Below are 13,225 nucleotides of genomic sequence, written 5' to 3'. Positions count from 1 at the left end.
AAAATGATTAGCAGCAACAGGGTTGCCGTGTGTAATTAGTTTTGAGCGTAGTTATATCTGGGAATAACAAACAGTGCAAATGTTGCGACTGGCCAATCAGAATCAAGCATTCCAACTACTGCGTAATAAATTAAAATGTCATCATTCGGAGTCAACATGCACGACAAGCATCCATTATTATATGAGATGTTGTCTTCTATACACTCTAAAAAAACAAACGGTGCTATATAGCACCAAAACAGTTGCTTTGGATCGTAACGATAGAAGAACCATTTTAGTGCCATATAGCACCGGTGAAGAACCAGTGAAGCACCAGTGAAGCACCAGTGAAGCACCAGTGTAGAACCATATAGGGGCCATATAGCACCACATATGGTTCTACATAGCACTATATGGTTCTACACAGGTGCTTCACTGGTGCTTCACTGGTGCTTAACTGGTTCTTCACCGGTGCTATATGGCACTAAAAATGGTTCTTCTATCGTTACGATCCAAAGCAACTGTTTTGGTGCTATATAGCACCGTTTGTTTTTTAGAGTGAGATGATACCATGACAGCATTTTTATATAAAATTCTTAGTTTCTGTTCAACTGAAGAAAAGAAAGTCACATTTGGGATGGCATGAGAGTGAACGTTTCCGTCAATTTATTCAGTGTTACATTATAAAATATTTATATAGCATAATGTTGTGTTAGTTAGCTAGTAGTCCTGATTTATTCGTTATATATAGCAGGGTTTTCCAAACTGGGGTTAGGGAACGCCTGGTTGTTCGCAAGGGAATTGCAGGGGGTTCGTGAGTTGATTAAAAGCTAAAAAAAAACAATAAATTACACGATTACTTTAAATCATAAAATTTAAATACATATTTACAAAATCTAAGTTAAACACTTACTATAAAGATATATTTTATTTGCGTAATCCGCATGTCACGTGACGATTACAGAACACTAAATAGCCGATAAAACTCATGCAAAATAGACAGATATGCTTTATGTACCAGTTAAAGAAAATTACCAGATGGAGGTCCAATAGCAGATAATAATAACAATAATTATGTAAAAATACTACTGATAAAAACTTTAAAAAGGATGAAAATGTTTTTGCAGTTAAACATGCAGATATGCTATTAAATTATTGAAATATTTACAAAAAAATCTCAAGGGGTACTTCAATTAAATTACTTAAGTCAAGGCTGTTTTGCTGACAAAAAAGTTTGGAAACCCCTGAGTTGAAAACTCCTCATAAAGTCCAGGTCATGTCAATGTCTGTTCAGCAGAGGGCAGCAAAGCTTTTATATTTCATGTCAGTTTATGACAGCTGGCAGTATCTCAGCATTATGTTTTGACTGGGATTGCGAGGTCAATTTAGACAGTCCTAGGCCAGGTCTTAATCTCTCAAAGTGTCTGTCTGCAATGAATCGTGACCTATCACCTCTTTAGCCTCTTAGTGTTAGACCATTTCTGGTAAAAAAAGATTATGTATAATGCTATTCAACAATGCCAATATGTATATGAATGGCATATTGATAATAGACACCATTAGTCTGGTCTAGAGTCAAAGAGAAACTGAGTTAATATCCTTATGTTAGTATAGTAGACTTTAGATTAAATAGCATCTATTTAAATAAATATTAAATACACTGTTTGCCCATTCATCATGTATCTCTATCTATCATTCATTGTTTTCAGTTGTTTAGTACATGATCATATTTGTTTTTTGTATTCATATTCATGTTTGTCTATTTGTTACTTTAGCTTACTGGTTTGCAAATGATATTGATATTACTACAGTAGGCCTACTGAATTTGTTTGTTTTACGAGTCAAATGTGATCGCTCCATATGAATGAATGATATATGTACTTAAATCATTTATAGGGTGAGTATTGCACTGCCATGTGTGTCATAAATATTGCTTTATTAGCTCACTTAAATGAGTTTGTGATTGCACATACTAAAAAAGAATACTGAAGCATAGGATAAACATCGGTGACTGATTATGTTTGGATTTTAAAATCGTTTTTTTTTTTTAACTCATAGATGCCAGTAATAGCAGTCATGAATCACGAGTGGGTCTGGTGAACAGTGTTGAGAGACGGAAGAAGGCTGTGATTCCTCTGGCTGTGGTCTCCACATTAACTTTCCTATTTCTTTTTATTCTGATTGGCATTTTCATCTACTGGAGGTATGTCTAGTGTTCATATTACACATGCTAGTGTCATTCATTATTATCAGTACCAACAAGTGTATGTACTCCATGAAAATGACTTATGAATATAAACAGATTTAGTTTAATCTAATTTATAAGTATGATAAAGTGTATATAAAAATAATAATAAAATATGTTACAAATAACTAATAATTTAGTAAACATGTAGTGCCCTAATATAAACAATAAATATATTTATTGCATCACTAAATGCAGTCACATTGATGCAGTCATTATAAATACAATCATGTAATTTAGATGTTAATGAAGCACATATCTTATAAAACATTTGGTACAGTTTACAAAGCATTTGATGTCAATGTTGGCAGTGCTTATAGTTGTCAAAACAAAACGAAAATGCATTTCCCTTGAGACAGCTGCTCCTGATGTCCATCATATTGTTACTAATCCATAATCATAACAATCGTCGATAAAAGGGGGAAAGGGGGGTGATGTGCTGTGGCCCCATGAGGAGCGTGTTGTCTGTCTGTCTAATCTTGGGCACAGACCCAATCTCACACCCACCGGGCGAGAGGCCACCTCAAAGGGAAAAAACATAAACAAGTCATAATGTGAAAGCTTGTGATGTGCGCTAATGTGTGTGTGTGTGTGTGAGAAGGAGAAAGAGTGCATAGTATTTATCCAAATTGGTAAAAATTATCAATTTAATAACAATTGTGTCTCAACTGCGATAAGATGATGTAGTTTCCCAAATAAGGGCCCTCATGAAAAGTGTCTCATTTAGAATTTCAAATAGGATCTCCATTCATTTTCCTGGTATTTTTTTGGTACATTTTCCTTTGGTTCAACACAGAGATATTCTCAACTGTGAAATAAGCAATCTTATCAAGAAGATGTTTCCCACATGTAAACAGTTTAGTAGCATAAGATTGTACATTTCTTACTCCCAAATGTCTCTGGCCCCTTCAGCATATTGCTCACGGTTGACTTTATGTTGTTACATCTCGAAGATTGCGACGAGATTAAATCTGTAATCTTGAAGCCGGTGATTAAATCTCTGATATGTTGATCTGTTGTTTGTGGGCCTGCAGTGAACACACGCTGTCCTGCTGAAGACAGAACGACGGCGTAATTATGTTCAACGCGACAGAGTCATGTTTAGTCCCCGCTAGTGCGGTTCGATCGCAGCCAAACACGGCCACGTACGACTGCTTGTCCATCTGTAACTACACGGTGCTCATTTGAAGAGCAGACAGATGCGCACTTAACGGGACGTCTTGACTGTTAGCGTTTAATCATTGGGGTATGTTGTCCCCTGCACTAATCTCTCAGTGGAGTTGCCGTCTTAGACAAAACAGCTTCAGGTTTGGAAAGTCCACTGGGTGATCCTATTAAAATAACATGTTGTGGATTATATAAAATATCATTTTATTTGTGGGTGCATCCTGTTGGAGATTACAGTCATATGAGCATAGGACATAAAAACAGGCAAATAGTCAAAATGCAGATTTGTGAATGTTTATTAACTCGTACGGAAGAGATTTGTGTATTATCCTTACATGCTAAATAATGTGTTACATGTAGTCCTGGTGTATAAAAGTGTTTTAATGTCTTTACAGGAAATGTTTTCAGACTGCTCACTTTTACATAGAAGACAACACATCACCAAGAGTGATTTCTTCCTCGCCAAAGACGAGCCGTACAGGTAAAACACACACACACACACACACACACACATGTGTGACGCTTTTATCCAGAGTGCTTCATCAGTGTGTGTGTTATATGGAGATCGAACCCATGACCTTTGTGTTGCTTACGCAATGTTGTACTAATTAAACTACATTGAGTTTATAAACTGTGTTACTGAGGAGCTCTCATACCTGCAATAGATTTCATACAAAGATAATGATGTTTATTTTACCCTACCCATAAAAATTATTCATATAAAGTGAAAGCAATTAGTTTATTACACTGTAAAAAGTGAATTAACTTGAAAAATGGTAAGTCCTAAAAAATTGCTTTTTTTTCCAACTAAAATTTTCTCACTTTAAAGGCGGGGTGCATGGTTTTTGAAAGCTAATGTTGATATTTGAAATCACCTAAATTACACGTCCCTACCCCAATAAAATCTGGACCTTCATTTCATAGGCCTACCACACACATACGCAACCCAGGCAACGATGCTGGTTAGTAGACACGCCCCTTACTGCTGATTGGCTACAAGTGTGTTTTGGTACTCAGCCCGACTCTCTTTTCCCAAGCTTTTTTTAAGATATCATGCACTCTGCCTTTAAGTGAAAAATTTATTTTTTTAGGTTTTACCAATTGATGTAATTTTTAAAAAGTTTTTTTCACATTAAATATATATAGTTAATAAAACTACATTTTATAAATAAAGTTTTACCAATTATAAATATATGTTTTAAGTAGATCCAACTTTCTATTTTTTACAGTGTAATAAGCCTTTCAAATAGTAAAGAATGCATCAAATGTGCTAAAAAATGTGATGTTTTATTTATGAGGACTGTTTATAATATTTGGCTCTCACAAAAACAGCCAAACCTGTTTATAATGCATTTTGCAAATGCTCTTACTTAAAGGTCTCGTACACACTGCAAACTTTCAGGAGTGACAACCGCAGTTAACTCGTTCCCCACCATTGACAATTTCTCTCGTCAATTAAGAGAAAACATTTCCCTGCCAATGACGTTTTCCTGACGAGTTTTTACGGTAATCTGTAATTCCACTAGATGACGCTGTTACCCAATTTATCAAAAACTTAAGCAAAAACTAATTTAACAATATTTTAAACTCCATGTATGTTTTGATCATCGTTCTGAATCTGATCTCTAACAAAATTCTTTTACAAAAATGCAATTATTTCAGGTTTAAGCTCAAAATTAGGTATTTTTGAAGAAACCTATATTTAAGAGGTTATAAAAAGAGAACAAATGAGGATAGGATGAAACGTTTTTTTTGCCCTTTTGTTTGTTTGTTTGAAAGCAGAGCGTCTGTTCTTTCATTTCATACACTGCAAAAAATTACTTTCTAACTTAGAAATATCAGTAGAAAAATTCTTAAATCAAGATGAATTTTCTCGATGCGCAAAATGACCTACCCAAATACGTCTAGTTTTTAGACAAAAAAAATACAATTTAAGTGAATTTGTGCTTAAAACAAGCAAAAATGTTTTTTTGTTTTTTGCTTGTTTTAAGCACAAATTCACTTAAATTGTATATTTTTGGTCTAAAAACTAGACTTATTTTCTTATTTATGCTCATCAACAAAATCATCTTGATTTAAGAATTTTTTGATATTTCTAATGAAAACAAGACCAAAATACTTAGTAAGAAAGTCATTTTTTGCAGTGTATATTTGTATGTTTATATATTTATAGAAGAAAATTTTCCTGGAAGGCATTTTGTGAAACGTTTGTGAAAATCAGAACTTTAAAAAAAAAAGGCTGGTGGGGAATGAGTTAAATGTGGGAGTGAATTCCCTAAATAAAGGCTTCATGTCTGTACAGAACAAGACTCACTCCCAAAAAATTCAATGATTGACACAGAGATAACCACAGCAACGTTCTGCTGTCTCGCATGCTTATCATTCACAGCTTTGACCAAAATAATATTAAAGCATTATGTTTTGCAATAAACCCTTGTCTTGGCTGCTCCTTGCAGTGTTGCCAGGTCCTCGTCTTTTTTTTGTACTTGCATACCGTTGTGGCGCTTAATCGTTTATGGCTTTTGCTAACGAAGCCATCAAGTTTTTGGTGTTATTAAAGTGTGAAGCTCCCAGTTCCAATATTTAGATTTTTGAGGTAAAGCATTTTGATTTATTTCGGTTAATTCTTGGATTTTTCTTGTTCGCTGTATTTTTCATGCAAGATCTGGCAACACTAGTCAGCAAACGCTCGTGCCTCTATCATACAGAAGATTATTTTTCCTTCTAGGCATTTATTTTTTCAAAAGAAAGACCTGTCATGTCCATGATGCACCTTTAAATACTTCATTAACAACTAGTTGTTCAGTTTGGTTATGTACACACTATGCAGAGTTTCTGTAAATGCAGTTGACACTACTTGCATTTTGCGGGAGTTCATTTGGTTGTAGAATGCGGTTGTCAGTCAAGTGTGTGTGTACAGAACAGGATTAGGAACTAACCGAATTTAAATGCAGTGTGTACGAGGCCAAAGCGACATAGTGCATTCAATCTATAAATTGAATACGTTTGTGTGTTACCTGAGAATCGAACCCATGACCTTTGCATAGCGCTACTAAGTGAGCTACATAAACATAATTTCACATTTTTTTTGCCCAATATTCTCTCCTCAGGTTATATCCTTTAATTTTGTTAATATGATCATAATAAAACAAATCCTTGCTATTTTAGTCATAAGTCAATGATTGCTTTCTGTTCTTCAGGTGAACATGATCCCATGTTGGTTAAACAATTTGTAAAGCACGTGGCAGAACTTCACAACACCAACTCATTTTCGCGAGAGTTTCAGGTGCGTGTACCACCACCACCATCCCCCTTTTTGTATCTTTTTAAAAGACAGCTGTCTCGTCCAAGCCTTGATGTTTTAGATCAACATGTCATCAAGAAATCTCCGTAAATGAATTGTGTGGTTCAGTCAGGCATGCGTACCGAGTCTTTATCCACTCAGGCATGAACGTAGGTTGTTGATAATGTATTTCAGCTATAATTACAGTAGGTCACTAACTTGTGCTCAGCTCTGTGCAAGAGGCAATATAGCAGTCAGGTGCAAAAAAAGCAAAAAACACGAAGACCGAATTATAAGTTAATTAATTCACATCAATCAATGTCAGACTGTAACCTTCTCACATAACATTCATTTATTTACACTTGATTAGATGATTAAAAATAAATCAAGTTTGCTTTAATTGGACACAAATGAGATGGCTAAACTTAATGAAGAATTCCTATCGTATAAGAGCTTTTGTCTGACAACTGAATTTGCATGTTATGTTCTTCAGGTTGAATGGTTTTGTTATTGTACACTCTTAAAAAATAAAGGTTTCTAAAAGTTCCATAAAATACCTTTAAAGGTGCATTAGTAACTTTTAGCAGGATCTCTTGACAGAAATGCAATATAAACATAACTCAGTGGTTTATTAAGACATTACATAATACATTTTATTGTTTTATTACCTTAGAATGAGCCGTTTTTATGTACATACACACCTTACATTTAAGTCGCCGCCATGTTTCTACAGTAGTCCAAAATGAACAAACTATACACTGCAAAAAATGATTTTCAAGAAAACAAAATCTTAGTATTTTTGTCTTGTTTTCAGTAAAAATATCTACAAATTCTTAAATTAAGATGCTTTTTCTTGATAAGCAAAACGACCCAAGAAAATAAGTCTTGCTTTTAGACCAAAAATATCAAATTTAAGTGATTTTGTGCATAAAACAACCAAAAAAATCTGCCAATGGGGTAAGTCAATTTAATTAGGGGTCAAAATGGCCGAAATTTGCGAAAAACGAAAAATTACTTTTAAATTTTGTGTTTTTTACACACAATTGGTTATAACTAGTGCTGGGCAAAGATTAATCGCGATCAATCGCATACAAAATAAAAGTGATTTTTGGCATAATATATGAGTATGTGCTGTGTGTAATTATTATGTATAAATAAATACACACACATTCATGTATGTATTTAAGAAACATTTACATGTTTATATATATTTATTGATATTTTTATATATTCTTTATTAAAAATAAATGTAAAAAAATTATATATATGTAAAACAATTCTGAAATGAATATATGAATGTGTGTGTGGTTAAATATACACAATAATTAGACACAGTACACGCACATATATTATGCAAAAAATCACTTTTATTTTGTATGCGATTAATCGCGATTAATCTTTGCCCAGCACTAGTTATAACTTTGCACCGAAAAGAGATTTTTTCACCAGATTTTTTTTTCAAAAATTTTGTATGCTGGCACCACTTTGAAAAAACCTTTGAAATCAAGCAACCCTATGGTCATACAACTGTTTCTTCACTAAACTAAAGTGTATAGTCATAAAACTGACTAGATGCAACACAGTTATGATCTGAGGGTGCATGCACAATTTTGTCATTGCGCCACCTAGTGGTTTTGAGACAATAAAATACAATTTTTGCCTAAAACTACTACAATAGTATGTCGAAAACCATACTACTGGCATTTTGGATTAATCCTTTCATGGCTTGGATTATAATTATTGGTGGATGCCAATTCACTCCCTAGCAACCAATGAGAATACCTTATCAACCGTTTTTGCAAGAGCTATATCTCCGCATTGCTTACCCTATTGGCAGATTTTTTGCTTGTGCATGTACAAAATCACTTAAATTTTATATTTTTGGTCTATAAACTAGACTTATTTCTTGGGTCGTTTTGCTCATCAAGAAAAAGCATCTTAATTTAAGAATTTGTAGATATTTTTACTGAAAACAAGACAAAAATACTAAGATATTTTTTTCTTGAAAATATTTTTTTCCAGTGTATAGAGTGTTTTTTTCCCTACGTTGCCTCAGACAATGAAATTTGTCATGTGGTGGCTACCGTAGCTTCTCTATGCATTTCGAAATGGAGGGGTGAGCTGTTGACTGAGCTGTTGGTTGCAATTCACAATCTCACCGCTAGATGCCTCTAAAAACTATCTTGCAGCTCTTCGTGATTGGTCGCCTCACTAATGGCAACGATCACATGGGTTTCATGTTTAAAGGGATAGTTCGGCCAAAAATGATATTAAACCCATGATTTCCTCACCCCCAAGCTGTCCGAGTTGCATATGTCCATCGTTTTTCAGACAAACACATTTTCGGATATTTAAGAAAATATTTTAGATCTTTCAGTTGATTAAATGTAATGTTACGGGGTCCACCCATAGTCTAGACCTTCAAGTCCAAAAAAAGTGCGTCCATCCTTCACAAAATAAATCCAAACGGCTCCAGGATGATAAACAAAGGTCTTCTGAGGGTAATCCGCGCGGTGTTGTTGTAGAAATATCCATATTTAAAACTTTATTAACGAAAATAAATACCTTCCGGTAGCGCCGCCATCTTAGACTCCTCTGTATTCAGGAGCAGAGCATGTGAGCGGTGCGGAGCGGAGCGTTGAGCGGTGCGTTAATATTTCCATCAGAGCGCATTTCCGAAATTTCCGCTCCGCTCGCTCAATACGCTCAGAACCGGTCGCTCATCCCAGAATGCCCTTTGGTAATTTGCTAGTTCGAGAATCTGTAAAAACGGCTGCAACAAGTTATGGAGTTCAAATATTGTTTTAAAGTAGTCGCCAGCCTTATATAGAAATGAAAGAAATGAAACTAAGATGACAGAATAACTGTAGCGTTGTCTGCATCTAGATGCAGTTTTACTTTAATCTAACTGATCAACACAAATACAAAGCGCCATAATATAACTGATTGCTTACCAGCATTAAAACCACTTAAAATAAAAACCTTTATAGTTCTCCGCTCCGTGGATGAGGAAGCTTCAGCCAAAAACGCCTGTGCCTTTAGTATTAACTGACTGAACACTTGACTCTTCCCTGGACATTTAGATATTATTTTCTTCATCAACAGTATCTGCGTGGAACATTATAAACATTGATGATAATCTGCCGACTCGACTGAATCAGCACATCCTCTATTTTACAGAGAGTCCGCTTAATTAACGGCTTTTCGTTCGGTCCGCGTGAGCTAAATATTTTTGTTCTGTAATTTGTTCTCGCATAGGCTATATTTCTACATATTTTCGACCAAGTAACACTCGGGATAAAATGTAAGTTGTTTTAGATAGCATTTAAGCTTGTTCTGAAATGATGACAAATCAGTCTGCCTAAAATGATCTATCCAGATTAATTTAGCCAAAATAATGATTTATTCGTTTTCATACTATATAGAGATAGACGTTAATTTATCTACTAATATACTATTGAGAATGCCATAAATAAATACTCATGGCCTTCTGTATTGCATTCGTTTTGTACATTTACAGGTTCATAAATACGGTCTAATTTTAATTTCTTTAAGACACAGCTGTGTTCTGTATTTACTGATGCACTGTAAATTTGCACTTAAAAAACCTTCTTGTTAAGAAACTGTTCTTCAATTTATTTTAGTTTTTTCAAATAATATATTTATATAAAAGTATAGTTTGTTAATCTTTTTCTCATAATGGGAACGAATTATTATAATATTTCGTAATTAATTACTTATTACATTTATTATTACTTAAAATTGTGAATTAGTAAAACATGTGGATGTCGTGGAAACAAATTGTTAATTTGAATTATATCCGGAGCTCCGTATCAGTTAAACTAGGTCTAATAGCCAACACATAACTGCTATTTATCAGCTAATACTTTAATTAAATGCAATTATCCAAGAACGTCAGTACAGAAAACAGTTAGGCTTACTAAATTTTTTTATGTCGGAGCGGGATCTGAGCGGGAATTGGTTTATTTGCGAGTGTGAGCGGAAAGTTAACGGAGTGCTTGCTTGGGCGGTGAGCGACTGAGTGGAGCGCTTGAACAGTAGAGCGGAATATTTAGCGGAGCGTCACACCGCTCTGCTTCGCTCACATGCTCTGTTCAGGAGAGAGTATCAGCGTAGTGTACGCACTTTTCTTAGTGACGTATGACAAATTCGGAGGGCGGGGGCACAGAGCAGCAGCAGAGTAGCCTCCGTAGGCTGCGTAAGCTCTCATTCTGAATGCGGACGCGACTAAGATGGGGGCACTACCGGAAGGTAGTTAATTATGTTAATAAAGTTTTAAATATGGATATTTCTACAACAACACCACGCGGATTACCCTCAGAAGACCTTTGTTTATCATCCTGGAGCCGTTTGGATTTAATTTGTGAAGGATGGACGCATTTTTTTTTGACTTGAAGGTCGTGGACTATGGCTGGACCCCGTAACATTACATTTAATCAACTGAAAGATCTAAAACATTTTCTAAAATATCCGAAAATGTGTTTGTCTGAAAAACGATGGACATATGCAACTCGGACAGCTTGGGGGTGAGTAAATCATGGGTTTAATATCGTTTTTGGCCGAACTATCCCTTTAATTCAACCTTCATTTCAACGAATAAACATTATAAATTCATGTTTTTATAACAGGAAAAAACACGTTAATATGCATAAATATGTTAGATTGTGTCGTGTAATAAAATAAAAATGAAAATACCAAACTCTATTGGTATTTTAATAATGTAGGCTTGTTTCCCATTATTTTCGGGCATAAAGTATAAGCAGCAATTAAAATATTTGATATAAAATGTTTCTGGTTGCAACTTTTTATTAAAAGGTTTGTTTTTATCAAATTCACCATCTAATTCACTTTATTCGCAATTAGAAAAGGAAACACGGCACACACGTCACTACGGCAAGGTCCATCTTCAGCTCCTCCCTCGACTGCAAGCGGCAAACCTCGCCGATTGGTCAGCGCATAGCCGCATGAGCTTGAACACACTTAGCGTTTTGAAGAGGGGAGCAGATTTGCATTTTTGATTAAAGATTACGAGGGCACATGAATAAAAAAAATGAATGCGTATTTTGCAGCGATTTTTGTGTGAGCATACCAGTGAACACCCCTGACCACTCGGTGAGTTTCACGTCTTTGAAAACGAAAGTTTAATGCATTTTAGGAAGGATTGTTCCAGTGCACCATTAAACCCATTGTAGAGGTCTGAGCTGAAACACAAACAAGCCAAAATTCTCAGGGCAGCCGCATATGTCGAAATTTCAGTCAAAACCATTCTATTTCACCATAAACAATCTGAAAACAGGGCTTTAAGTCTAAAATACCGAACTTGTCCTTTAACATTTTTTAAACATATATTTTATATAAAATTATAAGTGGAACTCTGGTGCCCCCTAGTTTGTGAAGCACTGCAACAGACTATAAAAAGTAAGAAAGAGATACTTATTTTAAGGAACTTTGCCTCAGAAGAAATTTTTGGATCTCCAAAAAACCCATATGGCATCACTGTGAGGAACCCTTTTAAACCTTTATTTTTGTAAGAGTGTAGTTTCACATCCATTATTAATTTGTATATTTTCTGTCACATGGCATGCTACCTAAGCAATCCTAAACTATGTGTATCTAAATGCATGTTATATCAGCATTCAGAAACTGTTCATAACTAACAAAACTCAAAATAAACAAAATCCAATTCACACTATCAGAAAAAAAGGTACAAAGCTGTCATTTTTAAAAGTACACTTTTGTACCTAAATAGTTCATATAGGTATCTCGAAAGTACATATTGGTAGCAAATATATACATATATCTATGTACCTAAATGATACATATTTGGACAAGGGTATTGCCCTTGTGGCTGTTTTCTTTTGTGCAGGCTGTTAGCTTTTGCTTTGTGCTGTATTGTTTATTTTTTGGTGCACAGACTAAGTTCTTTATTGTTTTTCATTGCTATGCTTTTTGCATTCTCACCCCACATTAGATATTGAAAGAGTATTTTGAGGTAAGCCACATCTCCCTTTTAATGCCTTTAAATTAATATTGCTTTTGAAAGCCTTAGCATGTTGTTAATGCTCACCGTTTTCACTTGTGAAAGTCTTTGAATGTGTATTTTTGTTATGTCGTACTTTGTTTTACGGTGATTTGTTGGAGTTAAATCTTGTTCATTTATTTTAAAGGAGGTTCAGTCATGCACCGTTGACCTTGCAGCAACAACGGACATTTCTAGCTATCCGGAGAACAAGAGCAAGAACAGATATCTCAACATTTTAGCCTGTAAGGAGCACGTCAGATCAGTTTTACAGTTCTGTCATCATTTACTCAGTCAGTTCTGTCTTACTTTCATGTTGGATACATTTCTATAGATATTTTGAGGAATGTTTGTAATTAAACCCATCAGAGGCCCCAATGAGTTCCAAAATGGAGGTCAATGGGGCCTCTGATTCGTTTTGTAACAAAACTTTCCTTTAAATATTTTCCTTTGTGTTCATCAGAACAATGAAATTTTTAGAGGTTTGTAACAACATGAGAGTGAGTAAATT

The 13,225-nt window shown here is 34.8% G+C and overlaps 1 protein-coding gene across 3 annotated transcripts in view; it reads left to right on the top strand.

Moving 5' to 3' along the window:
* ptprz1a (protein tyrosine phosphatase receptor type Z1a) overlaps positions 1–13,225 on the top strand; it is a 70,411-nt gene that overhangs the window by 45,145 nt on the left and 12,041 nt on the right. For 2 of the 3 annotated variants that reach the window (XM_065292018.2, XM_065292017.2), the window contains exons 13-17: positions 2,038–2,182; positions 3,787–3,872; positions 6,592–6,677; positions 12,667–12,687; positions 12,863–12,959. In XM_065292018.2, coding sequence (XP_065148090.1) covers positions 2,038–2,182; positions 3,787–3,872; positions 6,592–6,677; positions 12,667–12,687; positions 12,863–12,959 — 435 coding nt within the window. The remainder of the gene's footprint in view (positions 1–2,037; positions 2,183–3,786; positions 3,873–6,591; positions 6,678–12,666; positions 12,688–12,862; positions 12,960–13,225) is intronic. The other variant, XM_065292019.2, reaches the window with a different exon arrangement.

The sequence above is a fragment of the Paramisgurnus dabryanus genome, chromosome 23 (assembly GCF_030506205.2).
Source record: "Paramisgurnus dabryanus chromosome 23, PD_genome_1.1, whole genome shotgun sequence".
Lineage (NCBI taxonomy): Eukaryota > Metazoa > Chordata > Actinopteri > Cypriniformes > Cobitidae > Paramisgurnus > Paramisgurnus dabryanus.
This window is presented reverse-complemented; position numbering and strand designations above follow the sequence as displayed.